The 25792-nt window shown below is 38.2% G+C and overlaps 1 protein-coding gene across 1 annotated transcript; it reads right to left on the minus strand.

The window, feature by feature from the left end:
- Positions 1-17509: 17509 nt before the first annotated feature.
- Positions 17510-25385, minus strand: LOC308103025 (uncharacterized protein; the record flags this gene model as incomplete). The annotated part of the gene is made up of 6 exons (XM_080452877.1): positions 17510-17520; positions 20232-20351; positions 20910-21053; positions 21301-21438; positions 22254-22370; positions 25361-25385. 6 exons carry the CDS (start codon positions 25383-25385, stop codon positions 17510-17512), a joined length of 555 nt encoding a protein of 184 aa, XP_080309003.1.
- Between the last annotated feature and the right edge of the window lie 407 nt (positions 25386-25792).

Consider the following 25792-nt stretch of genomic DNA (forward strand, 5'->3'; position numbering starts at 1 on the left):
CACAAACACTCTGACAAGCTTCACACAACAAACATCAGCACCACGAAAAGTCATAGGTTTAAAGGCGTATTTATACAAAAGTATTTTTTATTTTTATAAAAATGATTGGGTCAAAAGGTGCAGTCACTAGGTATGCCAAGTGCTTGAATAATTGCCTCCATCATGCCTTGTGATGCGTTGTGAGCTTCTAGATAAACTAATTTAGCTATTTCAAAAGTGAGTCCCGGTGTTTCACTGCTAGTAATGTCATGACTCATGTTGACCCACCAGCCTCTTCTGGTCTTTCAAGTAGCTCCTCCTGTTCTTCTTTAATCTGTGAAGGTTCTGGTTCCTCCTGGACCAGATTGGGGCTCCGCTCCTCTTCAGGTGAAACCTCCTCTTTACACACAGGTACGTGCAGGAAGTCTAGAAAAAAGATACAATGAGACTCTATAAAAGGTTTGAATCTTGTACCTCCACTGCAGTACCTCAGTGACCAGTTGTGTACCGGCCCACTTTCACCAATACAATAAATAAAGAGAGAGTGCTTAGAACTTACTGAGATCCAGGTGGTCTTCAAGTTCCTGTTTAATAGAAACAGTCCTGGCTGAAGAACTGATCTTCACCTGCAGACTGGACTCCACACATTGGTCTGGAATGAAGGAATACAATACGCACTTTAATAATATGTGACATGAATAAGGACTTAAATAATAAGGACTTTGATGTAACATGAATAAGGACTTTAATAATGGTATATGATATGACATAACAAGGACTAGACTATATAGAGACTACAGATATTTATAATATTAAACTTTATAAGTAGGCATTATAATATTGTTGCTGTGAGGTGGAAACCTATTATTTCTACCCGACAGCAACGATATGTTAAAAAAAAGGAAACACAGCAAAAAAAAGGAAATCACAGCAGTGGGACGAGGAGTTAAACTCAGTCATCAAAACAGAGCCTACTGGCTGGTCTATTGATCTACAATCAATGATCCCCAAAAACAGATCTACAACCTAACAATGTGCACAAAGGTGCTACACACACCAGGTCCTTGTAGTGGTGCCGGCTCACTGCAGAATAATCTCAAAGTAAATTGTCAAAGGACAAAAAGTGGGAGGTGAGAGGTGAATGAGAGGCAGTCCCTATTATCTTTAAAGTAAATACTTGTAAATGTTAGATCAGTGAGTCTTCTGCAGCTGGTTTGTTAATACTGAAGTAGAATTAACTGCACGGCTTCAGTGAACCCATTAATACTTTTACACCCGAACCATCGTCCTATTCATGGTACATTTAGAACGATGCAGGGGTCAAAGCATCGATGTAGTCGCATTGTTAATGCTTAAATCAAAAAACTCTTTACACCCTCAGTACCGGCCCACTTTCACCAATAAAATAAATCAAGAGAGAGTGCTTAAAACTTACTGAGATCCATGTGGTCTTCAGGTTCTAGTTTAAGGTGGTCTTCAGGTTCCTGTTTAATAGAAACAGTCCTGGCTGGAGAACTGATCTTCACCTGCAGACTGGACTCCACACACTGGTCTGGAATGAAGGAATAAAATATGCACTTTAATAATAAGGACTTTGACGTGATATAAATAAGGACTTTCATAATAGGAACTTTGATGTGACATGAATAAGGACTTTCATAATTAGGACTATGATGTCACATGAATAAGGACTAGAGACTAAATATAGAGACCATACATATTTATACCTACTTATAACTTTATAAGTAGGTATAATAATATTGTTACTGTGCGGTGGAAATCTATTATGTCCAAACTGTAACTTTTCAGGATTCAAATTCAGAAATAGCAGATCAAAAGCTTGTAGATTAGCAATTTTTGCTACTTTTGTTGTATAATATGGAGATAGAAGGTTTCTGTTACAGCTGCTATAATAGAACAGTAATACTATTATTAGAAGAGTAATACAGCCAATCACAATGAACTTGGAGGACACGGGTTCTAATGGGGCGTGTCCCTGTGATGGGCAATCATTCAGGATCAGGTGCTGTCTCACATTCCTGAATAATTAGGGAGGGATTATACCTCATGACTAACCACTCTACTGATGTCTGGAAGGTTAGTTCCTTGTCAGTTTGACAAATAAATATATATGAGACTTTAGCAAATACATACATGTAATAACGAAAATAAAGAAAATAGCACCATACAGAGAAGAAAATCAATAGAATACAGAAAATCTTTGCAATGCACATTAATATAGAAATCAGATACAGTCAAGGGAGGTAAAGAAATAAATAGCATGTCCTGAGTTTTATTCATGTCCCCTATATAAATCTGAGTCTGAGCCTCTGACGTGGGGATAGGCCGACTGCGAATCAGAGGGGGAAAAGTCATAGGGTTAAAGGCGTATTTTTTTTTTTTTTTTTTATAAAAATGATTTAATGTCAAAATCTACATTTAGGCCAAACGGATTAAGAGTTTTAAGAGACTGAATCCAGAAAGCCTCGCGTTTTAAAAGTAACTGGTCTATTCTCGACATCTCTATACAACCTAACAACACCTCACCATACAAACGCTGTGTCATTCCTGAAGTGTGTAGTTTGATGTTGTGTGTGTAACAGACATACCTGCAGTGTGTAGTTTGATGTTGTGTGTGTAACAGACATACCTGCAGTGTGTAGTTTGATGTTGTGTGTGTGTAACAGACATAACTGCAGTGTGTATTTGATGTTGTGTGTGTAACAGACATACCTGCAGTGTGTAGATCGATGTCCATATCAAAATCAATGTCCAGCAGTTTGTTTTGTTTCTCCAGCAGAGTTTCTAGTGTCTCTATCTCTCTCTGGAAGAGGTTGCACATGAACTCTGCAGCCGCACTGAGGCGCTCCAACACAAACACTCTGACAAGCTTCACACAACAAACATCAGCACCACGCTGCTGTTTGTCCAAAACACACAATATCTCCTCTCCCACCGACGTCATGTGTTCATTTATCTTCACCCGTACAGACTCCATTGTTTTTACCTCCATTATGAGACGGGTTTCACCTCCTTTATGAGACGGTTTTTACCGCCTTTATGAGACGTTTTTCACCGCGATCACAACACGCAGTAACTTCCGGGTCAACGTGTTTCACACATGCGCATTGAAGGATCCAGGCACTGTTGCCTTCTTACTGCCTTTCGCCCCCTGGTGGAAGAGGTGTGTAAGTGAAGATAGAGCCTCCTGTAGCTGTGGAAATACAGTCTGTCCTCCCTCACTGTGAGTTGTGTGTTTAATCTGAACTGACGGTCAAGCTTTTATTGTCTCACGTGAGGCTGCTAAGGGGGTGGAGCTTGACTGACACACACACACACACACACACACACACACACACAGAGATTAGATTTGCATTAGACCACATAACTCCATTTGACAAGATGTTTATCTCTGGAACCCAAATCTAAGGATATTTTTTTATTAGGAATAATTCAGTCCTATATTGTTGCTCATTTACTAGTACATTTACTTTTTATGTAGGCTACTGTAGGTATGGAGATCACAGTGAAATTATGATCAAATGAAAAATAGTTATCTATTTGTATTCATTTGAATATATTGGAATGATGAAGATGAACTATCAATGATTTAGCTGGGGACCCCCTGGAACCGTGCCAAGGACCACCCTAGGTCCCCAAACCCTATACATTGAGATCCACTGATCTGGCAGATAAAGAACTAGAGACACCATGATTGATATACTGTTTAGTGCATCTCATGTGTTTGGTAGTTGAATAAACTCAACATTTAAAAGTACTGACATGTCATTCATTTGTAAACACCCCCCCCCCACACTCTGTGTGCGGTTTAAAGGGCCTTGATCAGCCAAATCCTGAACAAGACAGGAGAGGAGATTCAAAGAAGTATTTTAAGCAGTATCTAAAGACACACTAAAGAGTCTCCAAATCCCTGTCTGCAGATTTCCACTCTAATGTAAAAAGAAACTAGGGATCCTTTAGTTTAGGGTGTTTCAGGGGGACCCCAGCAAAATGAGCTAACCACATGAACTCTAGCAACCCTATTCTGGGCATGTCATGCTAGGCAAAAATGCACAAAAATGGGCAATCTACAAGCTCACAGTGTATTGCAATTCAACACTTTGAGAGCTTTTACATCAGCTCATTTGGTTAAAGATTTGTTTAGGGGGGGGGCAGTCAACATATCATAGAATATCAAAAATCATGACTATTTTGACCTGTTTTATACTTAGGGTATTTGAAAATAGTGTGGTGCATTGTGAGCTTGTAAATCAGCTATTTACCAAATTAGTTTCTGAACATGTGTTTAGATTTGGGAATAATATTTAAGAATGTTAACACAGATCATCACTTTATTGTATTCACACACCAGAGTAGACTAACCTTGTTTATCATCTAAACTGACCATTATATTGCACAAAATAATTTGATCACATTGGCAAGGACAAAACAGTCAGCATGTTGATGAAGACATTGAAATTTGTGTCTATTAAATATCTATGATAGCCCATCATCATCAAGGTGTATTTTGTTATGAGCCTTTCACATTGAAATAGACCCTGACTGCAGTTAACTAAAGGAGAGCTGGGAGGAGGAGTTTCTCCACTCCAAGACAAAAGGGAGGTGTTACTGTTTATACTCCCACATCAACACACTGTCTAGTTTATTACAAATGCACTATATGCGCAGAAGGACTACGTTCAGTGAGAGACTCATTATGCCAAAATGTACCACTGGGAGACACAGGAGGTCATTCCTACATGTGGCCATTAAACTTGACAACGCGTATAGGCATTTAATCGACTATTTGAATGATGTAGCACACATAGAGGAACAGTTAGTGGTGGAACCTTTATTAAACAACACAAAAACTCCCCCAAGGGATAAAAGGGGATCTGAGTCTATAAAAACACCTCTATAAAGACACAAAACTCTGTAGAATATAGACATGTAATCAAACTAAGTGATGATGTACACTGTCTCCCTGGCATCTCATAGTACATAACCATATTATGTACGATGATATTGTAATGAATGATTTTTTATTTGAATGATATAGAACACATGTTAGTGGTGGAACCTTTATTAAACAACTTTTCCCCCCCAAGGGATAAAAGGGGATCTGAATCAATAAAACACCTATATACACATATAGACATGTAATCAAACTAAGTGATGATGTACACTGTCTCCCTGGCATCTACCATATTATGTACTATGATATTGTAACAATATAAACACACGTCAACACACAGTGAACTGCTACACAAACCCAGCAGATTGTCAGCACTTTACTGCACCATTATATACTGCATAATATGAATGACTTGTTAAATCCTGACAAATGTGGACAGACACAGTGATGCTCATATTGTACTACCAGTAACTGAGTAAGTAAATGAGCTGGAGGGAATAATGCTATGAAGATAAATACATTTAAAAAGGAAGACATTCCATCATGTTGAATAGAAAATAAGATCCATACACAAGATAAAACAAAAAAAACATAAAAATAAACTATTAATGTTTGTTTTATTCAATCATGTTGATATTGTCAGATTATGATATTCCTCTTCTTAAGTATCATTGTCATCCTGGATTAGACTGATTAGACATGAATAAGGACTTTCATAATTAGGACTATGATGTCACATGAATAAGGACTAGAGACTAAATATAGAGACCATACATATTTATACCTACTTATAACTTTATAAGTAGGTATAATAATATTGTTACTGTGCGGTGGAAATCTATTATGTCCAAACTGTAACTTTTCAGGATTCAAATTCAGAAATAGCAGATCAAAAGCTTGTAGATTAGCAATTTTTGCTACTTTTGTTGTATAATATGGAGATAGAAGGTTTCTGTTACAGCTGCTATAATAGAACAGTAATACTATTATTAGAAGAGTAATACAGCCAATCACAATGAACTTGGAGGACACGGGTTCTAATGGGGCGTGTCCCTGTGATGGGCAATCATTCAGGATCAGGTGCTGTCTCACATTCCTGAATAATTAGGGAGGGATTATACCTCATGACTAACCACTCTACTGATGTCTGGAAGGTTAGTTCCTTGTCAGTTTGACAAATAAATATATATGAGACTTTAGCAAATACATACATGTAATAACGAAAATAAAGAAAATAGCACCATACAGAGAAGAAAATCAATAGAATACAGAAAATCTTTGCAATGCACATTAATATAGAAATCAGATACAGTCAAGGGAGGTAAAGAAATAAATAGCATGTCCTGAGTTTTATTCATGTCCCCTATATAAATCTGAGTCTGAGCCTCTGACGTGGGGATAGGCCGACTGCGAATCAGAGGGGGAAAAGTCATAGGGTTAAAGGCGTATTTTTTTTTTTTTTTTTTATAAAAATGATTTAATGTCAAAATCTACATTTAGGCCAAACGGATTAAGAGTTTTAAGAGACTGAATCCAGAAAGCCTCGCGTTTTAAAAGTAACTGGTCTATTCTCGACATCTCTATACAACCTAACAACACCTCACCATACAAACGCTGTGTCATTCCTGAAGTGTGTAGTTTGATGTTGTGTGTGTAACAGACATACCTGCAGTGTGTAGTTTGATGTTGTGTGTGTAACAGACATACCTGCAGTGTGTAGTTTGATGTTGTGTGTGTGTAACAGACATAACTGCAGTGTGTATTTGATGTTGTGTGTGTAACAGACATACCTGCAGTGTGTAGATCGATGTCCATATCAAAATCAATGTCCAGCAGTTTGTTTTGTTTCTCCAGCAGAGTTTCTAGTGTCTCTATCTCTCTCTGGAAGAGGTTGCACATGAACTCTGCAGCCGCACTGAGGCGCTCCAACACAAACACTCTGACAAGCTTCACACAACAAACATCAGCACCACGAAAAGTCATAGGTTTAAAGGCGTATTTATACAAAAGTATTTTTTATTTTTATAAAAATGATTGGGTCAAAAGGTGCAGTCACTAGGTATGCCAAGTGCTTGAATAATTGCCTCCATCATGCCTTGTGATGCGTTGTGAGCTTCTAGATAAACTAATTTAGCTATTTCAAAAGTGAGTCCCGGTGTTTCACTGCTAGTAATGTCATGACTCATGTTGACCCACCAGCCTCTTCTGGTCTTTCAAGTAGCTCCTCCTGTTCTTCTTTAATCTGTGAAGGTTCTGGTTCCTCCTGGACCAGATTGGGGCTCCGCTCCTCTTCAGGTGAAACCTCCTCTTTACACACAGGTACGTGCAGGAAGTCTAGAAAAAAGATACAATGAGACTCTATAAAAGGTTTGAATCTTGTACCTCCACTGCAGTACCTCAGTGACCAGTTGTGTACCGGCCCACTTTCACCAATACAATAAATAAAGAGAGAGTGCTTAGAACTTACTGAGATCCAGGTGGTCTTCAAGTTCCTGTTTAATAGAAACAGTCCTGGCTGAAGAACTGATCTTCACCTGCAGACTGGACTCCACACATTGGTCTGGAATGAAGGAATACAATACGCACTTTAATAATATGTGACATGAATAAGGACTTAAATAATAAGGACTTTGATGTAACATGAATAAGGACTTTAATAATGGTATATGATATGACATAACAAGGACTAGACTATATAGAGACTACAGATATTTATAATATTAAACTTTATAAGTAGGCATTATAATATTGTTGCTGTGAGGTGGAAACCTATTATTTCTACCCGACAGCAACGATATGTTAAAAAAAAGGAAACACAGCAAAAAAAAGGAAATCACAGCAGTGGGACGAGGAGTTAAACTCAGTCATCAAAACAGAGCCTACTGGCTGGTCTATTGATCTACAATCAATGATCCCCAAAAACAGATCTACAACCTAACAATGTGCACAAAGGTGCTACACACACCAGGTCCTTGTAGTGGTGCCGGCTCACTGCAGAATAATCTCAAAGTAAATTGTCAAAGGACAAAAAGTGGGAGGTGAGAGGTGAATGAGAGGCAGTCCCTATTATCTTTAAAGTAAATACTTGTAAATGTTAGATCAGTGAGTCTTCTGCAGCTGGTTTGTTAATACTGAAGTAGAATTAACTGCACGGCTTCAGTGAACCCATTAATACTTTTACACCCGAACCATCGTCCTATTCATGGTACATTTAGAACGATGCAGGGGTCAAAGCATCGATGTAGTCGCATTGTTAATGCTTAAATCAAAAAACTCTTTACACCCTCAGTACCGGCCCACTTTCACCAATAAAATAAATCAAGAGAGAGTGCTTAAAACTTACTGAGATCCATGTGGTCTTCAGGTTCTAGTTTAAGGTGGTCTTCAGGTTCCTGTTTAATAGAAACAGTCCTGGCTGGAGAACTGATCTTCACCTGCAGACTGGACTCCACACACTGGTCTGGAATGAAGGAATAAAATATGCACTTTAATAATAAGGACTTTGACGTGATATAAATAAGGACTTTCATAATAGGAACTTTGATGTGACATGAATAAGGACTTTCATAATTAGGACTATGATGTCACATGAATAAGGACTAGAGACTAAATATAGAGACCATACATATTTATACCTACTTATAACTTTATAAGTAGGTATAATAATATTGTTACTGTGCGGTGGAAATCTATTATGTCCAAACTGTAACTTTTCAGGATTCAAATTCAGAAATAGCAGATCAAAAGCTTGTAGATTAGCAATTTTTGCTACTTTTGTTGTATAATATGGAGATAGAAGGTTTCTGTTACAGCTGCTATAATAGAACAGTAATACTATTATTAGAAGAGTAATACAGCCAATCACAATGAACTTGGAGGACACGGGTTCTAATGGGGCGTGTCCCTGTGATGGGCAATCATTCAGGATCAGGTGCTGTCTCACATTCCTGAATAATTAGGGAGGGATTATACCTCATGACTAACCACTCTACTGATGTCTGGAAGGTTAGTTCCTTGTCAGTTTGACAAATAAATATATATGAGACTTTAGCAAATACATACATGTAATAACGAAAATAAAGAAAATAGCACCATACAGAGAAGAAAATCAATAGAATACAGAAAATCTTTGCAATGCACATTAATATAGAAATCAGATACAGTCAAGGGAGGTAAAGAAATAAATAGCATGTCCTGAGTTTTATTCATGTCCCCTATATAAATCTGAGTCTGAGCCTCTGACGTGGGGATAGGCCGACTGCGAATCAGAGGGGGAAAAGTCATAGGGTTAAAGGCGTATTTTTTTTTTTTTTTTTTATAAAAATGATTTAATGTCAAAATCTACATTTAGGCCAAACGGATTAAGAGTTTTAAGAGACTGAATCCAGAAAGCCTCGCGTTTTAAAAGTAACTGGTCTATTCTCGACATCTCTATACAACCTAACAACACCTCACCATACAAACGCTGTGTCATTCCTGAAGTGTGTAGTTTGATGTTGTGTGTGTAACAGACATACCTGCAGTGTGTAGTTTGATGTTGTGTGTGTAACAGACATACCTGCAGTGTGTAGTTTGATGTTGTGTGTGTGTAACAGACATAACTGCAGTGTGTATTTGATGTTGTGTGTGTAACAGACATACCTGCAGTGTGTAGATCGATGTCCATATCAAAATCAATGTCCAGCAGTTTGTTTTGTTTCTCCAGCAGAGTTTCTAGTGTCTCTATCTCTCTCTGGAAGAGGTTGCACATGAACTCTGCAGCCGCACTGAGGCGCTCCAACACAAACACTCTGACAAGCTTCACACAACAAACATCAGCACCACGAAAAGTCATAGGTTTAAAGGCGTATTTATACAAAAGTATTTTTTATTTTTATAAAAATGATTGGGTCAAAAGGTGCAGTCACTAGGTATGCCAAGTGCTTGAATAATTGCCTCCATCATGCCTTGTGATGCGTTGTGAGCTTCTAGATAAACTAATTTAGCTATTTCAAAAGTGAGTCCCGGTGTTTCACTGCTAGTAATGTCATGACTCATGTTGACCCACCAGCCTCTTCTGGTCTTTCAAGTAGCTCCTCCTGTTCTTCTTTAATCTGTGAAGGTTCTGGTTCCTCCTGGACCAGATTGGGGCTCCGCTCCTCTTCAGGTGAAACCTCCTCTTTACACACAGGTACGTGCAGGAAGTCTAGAAAAAAGATACAATGAGACTCTATAAAAGGTTTGAATCTTGTACCTCCACTGCAGTACCTCAGTGACCAGTTGTGTACCGGCCCACTTTCACCAATACAATAAATAAAGAGAGAGTGCTTAGAACTTACTGAGATCCAGGTGGTCTTCAAGTTCCTGTTTAATAGAAACAGTCCTGGCTGAAGAACTGATCTTCACCTGCAGACTGGACTCCACACATTGGTCTGGAATGAAGGAATACAATACGCACTTTAATAATATGTGACATGAATAAGGACTTAAATAATAAGGACTTTGATGTAACATGAATAAGGACTTTAATAATGGTATATGATATGACATAACAAGGACTAGACTATATAGAGACTACAGATATTTATAATATTAAACTTTATAAGTAGGCATTATAATATTGTTGCTGTGAGGTGGAAACCTATTATTTCTACCCGACAGCAACGATATGTTAAAAAAAAGGAAACACAGCAAAAAAAAGGAAATCACAGCAGTGGGACGAGGAGTTAAACTCAGTCATCAAAACAGAGCCTACTGGCTGGTCTATTGATCTACAATCAATGATCCCCAAAAACAGATCTACAACCTAACAATGTGCACAAAGGTGCTACACACACCAGGTCCTTGTAGTGGTGCCGGCTCACTGCAGAATAATCTCAAAGTAAATTGTCAAAGGACAAAAAGTGGGAGGTGAGAGGTGAATGAGAGGCAGTCCCTATTATCTTTAAAGTAAATACTTGTAAATGTTAGATCAGTGAGTCTTCTGCAGCTGGTTTGTTAATACTGAAGTAGAATTAACTGCACGGCTTCAGTGAACCCATTAATACTTTTACACCCGAACCATCGTCCTATTCATGGTACATTTAGAACGATGCAGGGGTCAAAGCATCGATGTAGTCGCATTGTTAATGCTTAAATCAAAAAACTCTTTACACCCTCAGTACCGGCCCACTTTCACCAATAAAATAAATCAAGAGAGAGTGCTTAAAACTTACTGAGATCCATGTGGTCTTCAGGTTCTAGTTTAAGGTGGTCTTCAGGTTCCTGTTTAATAGAAACAGTCCTGGCTGGAGAACTGATCTTCACCTGCAGACTGGACTCCACACACTGGTCTGGAATGAAGGAATAAAATATGCACTTTAATAATAAGGACTTTGACGTGATATAAATAAGGACTTTCATAATAGGAACTTTGATGTGACATGAATAAGGACTTTCATAATTAGGACTATGATGTCACATGAATAAGGACTAGAGACTAAATATAGAGACCATACATATTTATACCTACTTATAACTTTATAAGTAGGTATAATAATATTGTTACTGTGCGGTGGAAATCTATTATGTCCAAACTGTAACTTTTCAGGATTCAAATTCAGAAATAGCAGATCAAAAGCTTGTAGATTAGCAATTTTTGCTACTTTTGTTGTATAATATGGAGATAGAAGGTTTCTGTTACAGCTGCTATAATAGAACAGTAATACTATTATTAGAAGAGTAATACAGCCAATCACAATGAACTTGGAGGACACGGGTTCTAATGGGGCGTGTCCCTGTGATGGGCAATCATTCAGGATCAGGTGCTGTCTCACATTCCTGAATAATTAGGGAGGGATTATACCTCATGACTAACCACTCTACTGATGTCTGGAAGGTTAGTTCCTTGTCAGTTTGACAAATAAATATATATGAGACTTTAGCAAATACATACATGTAATAACGAAAATAAAGAAAATAGCACCATACAGAGAAGAAAATCAATAGAATACAGAAAATCTTTGCAATGCACATTAATATAGAAATCAGATACAGTCAAGGGAGGTAAAGAAATAAATAGCATGTCCTGAGTTTTATTCATGTCCCCTATATAAATCTGAGTCTGAGCCTCTGACGTGGGGATAGGCCGACTGCGAATCAGAGGGGGAAAAGTCATAGGGTTAAAGGCGTTTTTTTTTTTTTTTTTTTTATAAAAATGATTTAATGTCAAAATCTACATTTAGGCCAAACGGATTAAGAGTTTTAAGAGACTGAATCCAGAAAGCCTCGCGTTTTAAAAGTAACTGGTCTATTCTCGACATCTCTATACAACCTAACAACACCTCACCATACAAACGCTGTGTCATTCCTGAAGTGTGTAGTTTGATGTTGTGTGTGTAACAGACATACCTGCAGTGTGTAGTTTGATGTTGTGTGTGTAACAGACATACCTGCAGTGTGTAGTTTGATGTTGTGTGTGTGTAACAGACATAACTGCAGTGTGTATTTGATGTTGTGTGTGTAACAGACATACCTGCAGTGTGTAGATCGATGTCCATATCAAAATCAATGTCCAGCAGTTTGTTTTGTTTCTCCAGCAGAGTTTCTAGTGTCTCTATCTCTCTCTGGAAGAGGTTGCACATGAACTCTGCAGCCGCACTGAGGCGCTCCAACACAAACACTCTGACAAGCTTCACACAACAAACATCAGCACCACGCTGCTGTTTGTCCAAAACACACAATATCTCCTCTCCCACCGACGTCATGTGTTCATTTATCTTCACCCGTACAGACTCCATTGTTTTTACCTCCATTATGAGACGGGTTTCACCTCCTTTATGAGACGGTTTTTACCGCCTTTATGAGACGTTTTTCACCGCGATCACAACACGCAGTAACTTCCGGGTCAACGTGTTTCACACATGCGCATTGAAGGATCCAGGCACTGTTGCCTTCTTACTGCCTTTCGCCCCCTGGTGGAAGAGGTGTGTAAGTGAAGATAGAGCCTCCTGTAGCTGTGGAAAGACAGTCTGTCCTCCCTCACTGTGAGTTGTGTGTTTAATCTGAACTGACGGTCAAGCTTTTATTGTCTCACGTGAGGCTGCTAAGGGGGTGGAGCTTGACTGACACACACACACACACACACACACACACACACACACACAGAGATTAGATTTGCATTAGACCACATAACTCCATTTGACAAGATGTTTATCTCTGGAACCCAAATCTAAGGATATTTTTTTATTAGGAATAATTCAGTCCTATATTGTTGCTCATTTACTAGTACATTTACTTTTTATGTAGGCTACTGTAGGTATGGAGATCACAGTGAAATTATGATCAAATGAAAAATAGTTATCTATTTGTATTCATTTGAATATATTGGAATGATGAAGATGAACTATCAATGATTTAGCTGGGGACCCCCTGGAACCGTGCCAAGGACCACCCTAGGTCCCCAAACCCTATACATTGAGATCCACTGATCTGGCAGATAAAGAACTAGAGACACCATGATTGATATACTGTTTAGTGCATCTCATGTGTTTGGTAGTTGAATAAACTCAACATTTAAAAGTACTGACATGTCATTCATTTGTAAACACCCCCCCCCCACACTCTGTGTGCGGTTTAAAGGGCCTTGATCAGCCAAATCCTGAACAAGACAGGAGAGGAGATTCAAAGAAGTATTTTAAGCAGTATCTAAAGACACACTAAAGAGTCTCCAAATCCCTGTCTGCAGATTTCCACTCTAATGTAAAAAGAAACTAGGGATCCTTTAGTTTAGGGTGTTTCAGGGGGACCCCAGCAAAATGAGCTAACCACATGAACTCTAGCAACCCTATTCTGGGCATGTCATGCTAGGCAAAAATGCACAAAAATGGGCAATCTACAAGCTCACAGTGTATTGCAATTCAACACTTTGAGAGCTTTTACATCAGCTCATTTGGTTAAAGATTTGTTTAGGGGGGGGGCAGTCAACATATCATAGAATATCAAAAATCATGACTATTTTGACCTGTTTTATACTTAGGGTATTTGAAAATAGTGTGGTGCATTGTGAGCTTGTAAATCAGCTATTTACCAAATTAGTTTCTGAACATGTGTTTAGATTTGGGAATAATATTTAAGAATGTTAACACAGATCATCACTTTATTGTATTCACACACCAGAGTAGACTAACCTTGTTTATCATCTAAACTGACCATTATATTGCACAAAATAATTTGATCACATTGGCAAGGACAAAACAGTCAGCATGTTGATGAAGACATTGAAATTTGTGTCTATTAAATATCTATGATAGCCCATCATCATCAAGGTGTATTTTGTTATGAGCCTTTCACATTGAAATAGACCCTGACTGCAGTTAACTAAAGGAGAGCTGGGAGGAGGAGTTTCTCCACTCCAAGACAAAAGGGAGGTGTTACTGTTTATACTCCCACATCAACACACTGTCTAGTTTATTACAAATGCACTATATGCGCAGAAGGACTACGTTCAGTGAGAGACTCATTATGCCAAAATGTACCACTGGGAGACACAGGAGGTCATTCCTACATGTGGCCATTAAACTTGACAACGCGTATAGGCATTTAATCGACTATTTGAATGATGTAGCACACATAGAGGAACAGTTAGTGGTGGAACCTTTATTAAACAACACAAAAACTCCCCCAAGGGATAAAAGGGGATCTGAGTCTATAAAAACACCTCTATAAAGACACAAAACTCTGTAGAATATAGACATGTAATCAAACTAAGTGATGATGTACACTGTCTCCCTGGCATCTCATAGTACATAACCATATTATGTACGATGATATTGTAATGAATGATTTTTTATTTGAATGATATAGAACACATGTTAGTGGTGGAACCTTTATTAAACAACTTTTCCCCCCCAAGGGATAAAAGGGGATCTGAATCAATAAAACACCTATATACACATATAGACATGTAATCAAACTAAGTGATGATGTACACTGTCTCCCTGGCATCTACCATATTATGTACTATGATATTGTAACAATATAAACACACGTCAACACACAGTGAACTGCTACACAAACCCAGCAGATTGTCAGCACTTTACTGCACCATTATATACTGCATAATATGAATGACTTGTTAAATCCTGACAAATGTGGACAGACACAGTGATGCTCATATTGTACTACCAGTAACTGAGTAAGTAAATGAGCTGGAGGGAATAATGCTATGAAGATAAATACATTTAAAAAGGAAGACATTCCATCATGTTGAATAGAAAATAAGATCCATACACAAGATAAAACAAAAAAAACATAAAAATAAACTATTAATGTTTGTTTTATTCAATCATGTTGATATTGTCAGATTATGATATTCCTCTTCTTAAGTATCATTGTCATCCTGGATTAGACTGATTAGACATGAATAAGGACTTTCATAATTAGGACTATGATGTCACATGAATAAGGACTAGAGACTAAATATAGAGACCATACATATTTATACCTACTTATAACTTTATAAGTAGGTATAATAATATTGTTACTGTGCGGTGGAAATCTATTATGTCCAAACTGTAACTTTTCAGGATTCAAATTCAGAAATAGCAGATCAAAAGCTTGTAGATTAGCAATTTTTGCTACTTTTGTTGTATAATATGGAGATAGAAGGTTTCTGTTACAGCTGCTATAATAGAACAGTAATACTATTATTAGAAGAGTAATACAGCCAATCACAATGAACTTGGAGGACACGGGTTCTAATGGGGCGTGTCCCTGTGATGGGCAATCATTCAGGATCAGGTGCTGTCTCACATTCCTGAATAATTAGGGAGGGATTATACCTCATGACTAACCACTCTACTGATGTCTGGAAGGTTAGTTCCTTGTCAGTTTGACAAATAAATATATATGAGACTTTAGCAAATACATACATGTAATAACGAAAATAAAGAAAATAGCACCATACAGAGAAGAAAATCAATAGAATACAGAAAATCTTTGCAATGCACATTAATATAGAAATCAGATACAGTCAAGGGAGGTAAAGAAATAAATAGCATGTCCTGAGTTTTATTCATGTCCCCTATATAAATCTGAGTCTGAGCCTCTGACGTGGGGATAGGCCGACTGCGAATCAGAGGGGGAAAAGTCATAGGGTTAAAGGCGTATTTTTTTTTTTTTTTTTTATAAAAATGATTTAATGTCAAAATCTACATTTAGGCCAAACGGATTAAGAGTTTTAAGAGACTGAATCCAGAAAGCCTCGCGTTTTAAAAGTAACTGGTCTATTCTCGACATCTCTATACAACCTAACAACACCTCACCATACAAACGCTGTGTCATTCCTGAAGTGTGTAGTTTGATGTTGTGTGTGTAACAGACATACCTGCAGTGTGTAGTTTGATGTTGTGTGTGTAACAGACATACCTGCAGTGTGTAGTTTGATGTTGTGTGTGTGTAACAGACATAACTGCAGTGTGTATTTGATGTTGTGTGTGTAACAGACATACCTGCAGTGTGTAGATCGATGTCCATATCAAAATCAATGTCCAGCAGTTTGTTTTGTTTCTCCAGCAGAGTTTCTAGTGTCTCTATCTCTCTCTGGAAGAGGTTGCACATGAACTCTGCAGCCGCACTGAGGCGCTCCAACACAAACACTCTGACAAGCTTCACACAACAAACATCAGCACCACGCTGCTGTTTGTCCAAAACACACAATATCTCCTCTCCCACCGACGTCATGTGTTCATTTATCTTCACCCGTACAGACTCCATTGTTTTTACCTCCATTATGAGACGGGTTTCACCTCCTTTATGAGACGGTTTTTACCGCCTTTATGAGACGTTTTTCACCGCGATCACAACACGCAGTAACTTCCGGGTCAACGTGTTTCACACATGCGCATTGAAGGATCCAGGCACTGTTGCCTTCTTACTGCCTTTCGCCCCCTGGTGGAAGAGGTGTGTAAGTGAAGATAGAGCCTCCTGTAGCTGTGGAAAGACAGTCTGTCCTCCCTCACTGTGAGTTGTGTGTTTAATCTGAACTGACGGTCAAGCTTTTATTGTCTCACGTGAGGCTGCTAAGGGGGTGGAGCTTGACTGACACACACACACACACACACACACACACACACACACACACACACACACACACACACACACACACAGAGATTAGATTTGCATTAGACCACATAACTCCATTTGACAAGATGTTTATCTCTGGAACCCAAATCTAAGGATATTTTTTTATTAGGAATAATTCAGTCCTATATTGTTGCTCATTTACTAGTACATTTACTTTTTATGTAGGCTACTGTAGGTATGGAGATCACAGTGAAATTATGATCAAATGAAAAATAGTTATCTATTTGTATTCATTTGAATATATTGGAATGATGAAGATGAACTATCAATGATTTAGCTGGGGACCCCCTGGAACCGTGCCAAGGACCACCCTAGGTCCCCAAACCCTATACATTGAGATCCACTGATCTGGCAGATAAAGAACTAGAGACACCATGATTGATATACTGATGTCTGTTTAGTGCATCTCATGTGTTTGGTAGTTGAATAAACTCAACATTTAAAAGTACTGACATGTCATTCATTTGTAAACACCCCCCCCCCACACTCTGTGTGCGGTTTAAAGGGCCTTGATCAGCCAAATCCTGAACAAGACAGGAGAGGAGATTCAAAGAAGTATTTTAAGCAGTATCTAAAGACACACTAAAGAGTCTCCAAATCCCTGTCTGCAGATTTCCACTCTAATGTAAAAAGAAACTAGGGATCCTTTAGTTTAGGGTGTTTCAGGGGGACCCCAGCAAAATGAGCTAACCACATGAACTCTAGCAACCCTATTCTGGGCATGTCATGCTAGGCAAAAATGCACAAAAATGGGCAATCTACAAGCTCACAGTGTATTGCAATTCAACACTTTGAGAGCTTTTACATCAGCTCATTTGGTTAAAGATTTGTTTAGGGGGGGGGCAGTCAACATATCATAGAATATCAAAAATCATGACTATTTTGACCTGTTTTATACTTAGGGTATTTGAAAATAGTGTGGTGCATTGTGAGCTTGTAAATCAGCTATTTACCAAATTAGTTTCTGAACATGTGTTTAGATTTGGGAATAATATTTAAGAATGTTAACACAGATCATCACTTTATTGTATTCACACACCAGAGTAGACTAACCTTGTTTATCATCTAAACTGACCATTATATTGCACAAAATAATTTGATCACATTGGCAAGGACAAAACAGTCAGCATGTTGATGAAGACATTGAAATTTGTGTCTATTAAATATCTATGATAGCCCATCATCATCAAGGTGTATTTTGTTATGAGCCTTTCACATTGAAATAGACCCTGACTGCAGTTAACTAAAGGAGAGCTGGGAGGAGGAGTTTCTCCACTCCAAGACAAAAGGGAGGTGTTACTGTTTATACTCCCACATCAACACACTGTCTAGTTTATTACAAATGCACTATATGCGCAGAAGGACTACGTTCAGTGAGAGACTCATTATGCCAAAATGTACCACTGGGAGACACAGGAGGTCATTCCTACATGTGGCCATTAAACTTGACAACGCGTATAGGCATTTAATCGACTATTTGAATGATGTAGCACACATAGAGGAACAGTTAGTGGTGGAACCTTTATTAAACAACACAAAAACTCCCCCAAGGGATAAAAGGGGATCTGAGTCTATAAAAACACCTCTATAAAGACACAAAACTCTGTAGAATATAGACATGTAATCAAACTAAGTGATGATGTACACTGTCTCCCTGGCATCTCATAGTACATAACCATATTATGTACGATGATATTGTAATGAATGATTTTTTATTTGAATGATATAGAACACATGTTAGTGGTGGAACCTTTATTAAACAACTTTTCCCCCCCAAGGGATAAAAGGGGATCTGAATCAATAAAACACCTATATACACATATAGACATGTAATCAAACTAAGTGATGATGTACACTGTCTCCCTGGCATCTACCATATTATGTACTATGATATTGTAACAATATAAACACACGTCAACACACAGTGAACTGCTACACAAACCCAGCAGATTGTCAGCACTTTACTGCACCATTATATACTGCATAATATGAATGACTTGTTAAATCCTGACAAATGTGGACAGACACAGTGATGCTCATATTGTACTACCAGTAACTGAGTAAGTAAATGAGCTGGAGGGAATAATGCTATGAAGATAAATACATTTAAAAAGGAAGACATTCCATCATGTTGAATAGAAAATAAGATCCATACACAAGATAAAACAAAAAAAACATAAAAATAAACTATTAATGTTTGTTTTATTCAATCATGTTGATATTGTCAGATTATGATATTCCTCTTCTTAAGTATCATTGTCATCCTGGATTAGACTGAATGATCATTATGTCTTAAACTAAAGGCATTCCCCCTGTATGAGTCCTCATGTGTCTTTTTAGATTACCCATTTCAGTAAAGCCTTTACCATGAACTGCAAAATAAAAAGGCTTTAGCCTGTATGAGTCCTCATGTGTGTTTTTAGATTATTTTTCTGAGCAAAGCCTTTACCACAAACTGTACAAGAAAATGGCTTTTCACCTGTATGAGTCATCATGTGTTTTTTTAGGTCATTTTTCAGAGCAGAGCCTTTACCACAAACTGAACAAGTATAGGGCTTTTCACCTGTATGAGTCCTCATATGTGCGTTTAGATCACCCATGTGAACACAGCCTTTACCACATACTGTACAAGAAAAGGGCTTTTTGCCTGTATGAGTCATCATGTGTTTGTTTAGATCACCCTTGTGAGCATAGCCTTTACCACAAACTGTACAAGAAAAGGGCCTTTCGCCTGTATGCGTCATCATGTGTTTTTTTTGATCACCCTTGTGAGCATAGCCTTTACCACAAACTGTACAAGAAAAGGGCTTTTCGCCTGTGTGAATCATTGTGTGAGTTTTCAGATTTCCTTTTCTATTAAACATTTTGTCACATTCTGTACAACTAAAACTTTTCTTCCCTGTGAGACTCGTCATGGAGTGAGTTTGTTTCGATGATTTCAGGTCCTGGGACAGCTTGCACTGTTCTCCCACATTGTGTGTCTTGTGTGATTTCAGTGTGTTTAACGCTGACTGATCTCCCCTAGTCTCCTCCCACTCATCACTGTCTTCAGTGTCTGATTCAGAACAGTGTGAAGAGAGGAGCTGGTCATCACTAGTTGGTTGTGATGTTCCACAGTCCTCTACATCAGCGTGTGTATTCATGTGTTCAGTTGAGGTGCTGGCTACAGGCTCTGTCTCTCTGTTTTCATCATCATCTTCACTTTTCACTGCTAGTAATGTTAACGTTGACCCACCAGCCTCTTCTGGTCTTTCAAGAAACTCCTCCTGTTCTTCTTTAATCTGTGGAGGTTCTGGTTCCTCCTGAACCAGATTGGGGCTCTGCTCCTCTTTACACACAAGTAAATGCAGGAAGTCTAGGAAAAAGATACAACAAGACTCTATAAGTATTTTTTTGTTAAAACACGTTTCTGCCTTGCTTCTTATATTGTACACAAACTGTGTGATGGCAGTTACATGTCATAGCCAAATGTATACTTTGTCGTACGACGGGGTCGTGCGGCGAAAATGGCAGATCTACAAGCTCAAAATGCGTTGCATCCCGACACCTTGTGAGCTTGCATATCTGCTATTTTCGACACGCGACCTGCTGTACGGCGAAGTATAACTCATGCTTAAAGGACTGAGGATCTGTTATCACATTATTGCTTTTCAAGAGCAAATATATTGTCAATCTGCGACTTTTTTGGGGCGACAATGTATTATATATTGGCCAATAGGAATATTTTGGCATATTGTCCAACCTTAATAACTATCCTATACAACTTTACTACAGGTTTAAACTACCAGTAAATAAAACAGTATATACCTATCCTGTACCTGCAGATACTACAGGTTGTAAAGCAAATAAAACAGTATATACCTATCCCGTACAACTTTACTACAGGTTGTAAAGTAAATAAAACATTATATACCTATCCTATACAACTTTACAACAGGTTGCATCGTTGCATCAAACAGACCACGTCCCTCGTCTGTCTCTCGCTGTTCCTCTGGAAATTTTGAAGATGGTTGGGAGGCAATCTCTCTAGGTACTGTAGACCTCTCCCTGTGGTGCTCTGTGGAAATAACCAGTAGAAAGAACTTTTACCTTACATATACCATGTAATCAAATCAAACTATAGATGTTTACCATTCAACCTGTTCAGTTGAAAGGTGCAGTCACTAGGTATGCTAAGTGCTTGAATAATTGCCTCCATCATGCCTTGTGATGCGTTGTGAGCTTCTAGATAAACTAATTTAGCTATTTAAAAAGTGAGTCCCGGTGTTTCACTGCTAGTAATGTCATGACTCATGTTGACCCACCAGCCTCTTCTGGTCTTTCAAGTAACTCCTCCTGTTCTTCTTTAATCTGTGGAGGTTCTGGTTCCTCCTGAACCAGATTGGGGCTCCGCTCCTCTTCAGGTGAAATCTCCTCTTTACACACAAGTACATGCAGGAAGTCTAGGAAAAAGATACAATGAGACTCTGTAAAAGGTTTGACCTCCACTGCAGTACCTCAGTGACCAGTTGTGGCTGGAAAAAGTATCAACAAGATTACTCTTTGCCCACATCTTGCAAATATTTTTATTTGATGGTTGTACAAACTCTTGCTTTATTGTTTTATTGGATCTTGTTTATTCGATACACATATTTGTTTTAGCTCTTGCTCATTTGATTTTCCTATGTTGTCTCATCTGTTTATGAAATTAGGTAGCTGATATTTTGCACTTTTACTTTAGCGCTAGGTATACTCTTGGTTGCTTGTTTTAGAAGAGAATGCACTTCATGCTTCTGGTGATTAGTAGTTCCCTACCTATGTTGAATGCACTTATTGTAAGTCGCTTTGGATAAAAGCATCTGCTAAATGACTGTAATGTAATGTAATGGTGTGCTGACTGCAATCTGTACAGCAAATAGTGGCCGTTGTTTGTTTACATTCTAGCTCTCATAGAAGATGCGAGACAAGCTGAATGAGAGGTGAATGAGAGGCAGTCCCTATTATCTTTAAAGTAATTACTTGTAAATGTTATATCAGTGAGTCTTCTGCAGCTGGTTAATTAATACTGAAGTAGAATTAACTGCACGGCTTCAGTGAACCCATTAATACTTTTACAACCAAACCTTCGTCCTATTCATGGTACATTTAGAAAGATGCAGGGGTCAAAGCATCGATGTAGTCGCATTGTTAATGCTTAAAATCGAAAAAATCTTTACACCCTAAATACCGGCCCACTTTCACCAATAAAATAAATAAAGAGAGAGTGCTTAAAACTTACTGAGATCCAAGTGGTCTTCAGGTTCCTGTTTAAGGTGGTCTTCAGGTTCCTGTTTAATAGAAACAGTCCTGGCGGGAGAACTGATCTTCACCTGCAGACTGGACTCCACACACTGGTCTGGAATGAAGGAATACAATATGCACTTTAATAATAAGGACTTTGATGTGATATAAATAAGGACTTTCATAATAAGAACTTTGATGTGACATGAATAAGGACTTTCATAATTAGGACTATGATGTCACATGAATAAGGACTAGAGACTAAATATAGAGACTATACATATTTATGATATTAAACTTTATAAGTAGGTATAATAATATTGTTGCTGTGAGGTGGAAATCTATTATGTCCAAACTTTTCAGGATTCAAATTCAGAAATAGCAGATCAAAAGCTTGTAGATCTGCAATTTTTGATACTTTTGTGTGACACTGAAGTATGATGAATTAGGGCATTCATTTACCAAAAAAAAAGGTTAAAATGTGTTGATAGAAGGTTTCTGCTACAGCTGCTATAATAGAACAGTGAGAATCATGTAGATCTCAGGATTCACATGGGAACGGTGTGGCTCCAATGATGATCTCTGACACTGGGTGAAAAGGGCAATATACCTGGATACGTGGGCAAGGCATACCCCCACCCAACATAAATGATCGGTGGGAGAGAGAATAGATACTAGATATTAGAGTACTATTGTACTAACTAGATCTATTTTTGAAGAATGAATGACAGAAACGTCTCAATAGAAGAGCAGGGAAACAAAATTCAACCACCCCAATTGTATAAGTTATATTGTATTAACTATCAACATACTCTACCATACGTCTAAAATGTCTCTCCATTTTAGTTCATGAAAAAATAAATATGATTTGATATTATTATTAATATTTTCTTCTCACTTCCGGTGTCCCGCGAAGCACACAGTCTGTTTACAGAGGAGAGGAAAACTGGACTCGAGTGTGTGTGTGTGTGTGTGTGTGTGTGTGTGGAGATTAACATGGCCTTGGCATTGTTTCAGACATTGAAATGTTATAATGCAAAGAGAACTGCTATAACACCATGCCAGTAATGTAGGAGGTGAATTATGCTACATACGTGTCTGTCTGTCTGTCTGTCTGTCTGTCTGTCTGTCTGTCTGTCTACAACATCAGTCAACTATTTCCCTTTATTAAAATAGTGCTACATTCATCCAAGGCTAACCTATTTATTTACTTATCAAGGACCTAGATCATCAAATTCCTCTTTATTTCATGTGTGGCGATATCATGTGTGTGCTTACACCTACTGTGGACATGTGAGGTGTTTTTGTGTTAGTCTGTAGTGTACTAAGCAGTCTCTTGTAAATCTAAACTGTGGTTGCTTATTTGGGATTCCTTCCTAATATTGTTTAACTAGCTCTCAAACATTTTCATGTCAAGGACCCCCACATATGTATTTGTATGCGGGCCCCTGTCTGAAAATAGTTGTGCCAGGGACAATATAATATAAGTGTTGTCTTGGTGAATACAAGATTTGTGTTGTTAAAATGTTCTAGAAATATTCCACATTTTAAATACCCATTTTTTTCAATATCTGGCAAAAATATTGCAACACTGGGTTCAGTATGGATGAACTGGAAATTGGTTCTATAACCAGGTGTTAGGCTGTACTGGGATCAATGTGGTAAAATGACAAGTTTTCATGGAATAAAAGTAGACTAAAAGAGTTATCATTGAAAAACTGTTTGTCTTTACAAGAACTAGACTAAATACTTACGGTTTTGTTGGACTAAGATAAAGACTAAAATGCTGGACTTTGCTCGAGGTTGAGCATGACTAAATATGATAAAAAACTAACAAGTGTGAGTGAGTGTGTGTGTGTGTGTGTGTGTGTGTGTGTGTGTGTGTGTGTGTGTGTGTGTGTGTGTGTGTGTGTGTGTGTGTGTGTGTGTGTGTGTGTGTGGTGGGGGTTAGGGTTAGGGTGGGGGGAGGTGTTCTTTCATAAAGCCAATGTTTACAGCAGCTCAGGTTATGTTGATAAAGGTTGGTGATGTTTGCTTTTATGCATTATTACAAACTTTACTTAAGACAGGCAAGCCCATTGTATTCAGTATTCAGTTAATATTTTATTGTTATTTATTTATTGTTTATTTGGTCAGGCATTTCTCAGGACAGCTAAAGATCATGGAAGGGTCCCCTGCAGGTCCCCATTGTCCTCTTTGTTTCCAGTTTCCCCCTCAAATTCAAATCCACAAACCATAGATATATATAAAGGCTAGATGGCTCAAGGGGGCGTCGCAAGCGTAGCTCAACCGCGGCCATCTTGCGACGGTCATAACATCATGTCTATGGTGCATATACTTTGAAATAGCCATAGCGTGCTCAATTTTCATCCGATTTTCAAACGGTTTGGTGTGTTGTAAACACCAAAGATGTAGTTATGATACTGCATACTTAATTATAATCACGTTTTTTTTTTAAATAACATTAAGTATGCAGTATCATAACTACATCTTTGGTGTTTACAACACACCAAACCGTTTGAAAATCGGATGAAAATTGAGCACGCTATGGTTATTTCAAAGTACATGCACCATAGACATAATGTTATGAATGACCGCCATGTGGCAACGTCGTACTCCATTGGCCAGCAGCGCGGGTGAGTCATCTAGCCTTTATATATATATCTATGCCACAAACAGCCAAGCAGAGCAGAGAGGAATGCCTTGGTGGAGTTCTGCTCTCTCAAGTAAGTAAAGCTTTAAATGCTACACAGATCTCTTTAAATTGTGTAGACTGTGCATTCTTCTGTTACCTCAAGCTAAAAAGCATAGATTTTGATGCTGTTTTATGCTGCTCAGTTTGGCTATTTTGTGGCTATTCTTCCTGCTTGTCTTGGTGAATTAGCATAGTAGGCATCTGCTAGCTAAGGACAAAGGTACAATATAAATGGTAGTAACTAAAGTTGGATTGTTTTTTAGTTTGTCTTTACTGTGGCTACATTGAATACAATGGCAAAGCATTGCTTCATCACACTAACTCCTAAAATTATATTTGCAGGAAGCGTTCCATTGATTTCCCCACTGTTGACGAGGAAGTTTTAAAAGGTAGCCTACTCCAACACACACCCACACTCTTCTTCTTCTTCTTCATTTAACTATTTATTTTTGTGCACTCCTGTTGAGTTTTAATTGCTATTATATATTTCACAGTTGTTGGCATCCAGGGGTATATGTGTGAGGACCCTTCGGAGTTTTAACAGGTAATCTCCAGCACACAGCCTCTTCTTTTTTCTTTCTTTTTGTTTGTAAAGGCTGGCAAATTCAGCAAGAACTGTACTTTGTACTTTTACTTTGATAATGTACTTTTACTTTGATAATGTAAGTATATGCTGCTGATGCCATTCCCTGCCAGTGCAAAGGGAGTGCAGTGACTGCAGTCAAACTGTTGACATGCAAATTGCAATTTATTTGAGAGACAGTCAAAAGGACACTGGTTTGGTAGAAGATGCAGCATACAGTCAGCAGACAAGACTACACACACACACACACACACACACA

The sequence above is a fragment of the Gymnoscopelus braueri genome, assembly GCF_963280865.1.
Source record: "Gymnoscopelus braueri genome assembly, chromosome: 16".
Lineage (NCBI taxonomy): Eukaryota > Metazoa > Chordata > Actinopteri > Myctophiformes > Myctophidae > Gymnoscopelus > Gymnoscopelus braueri.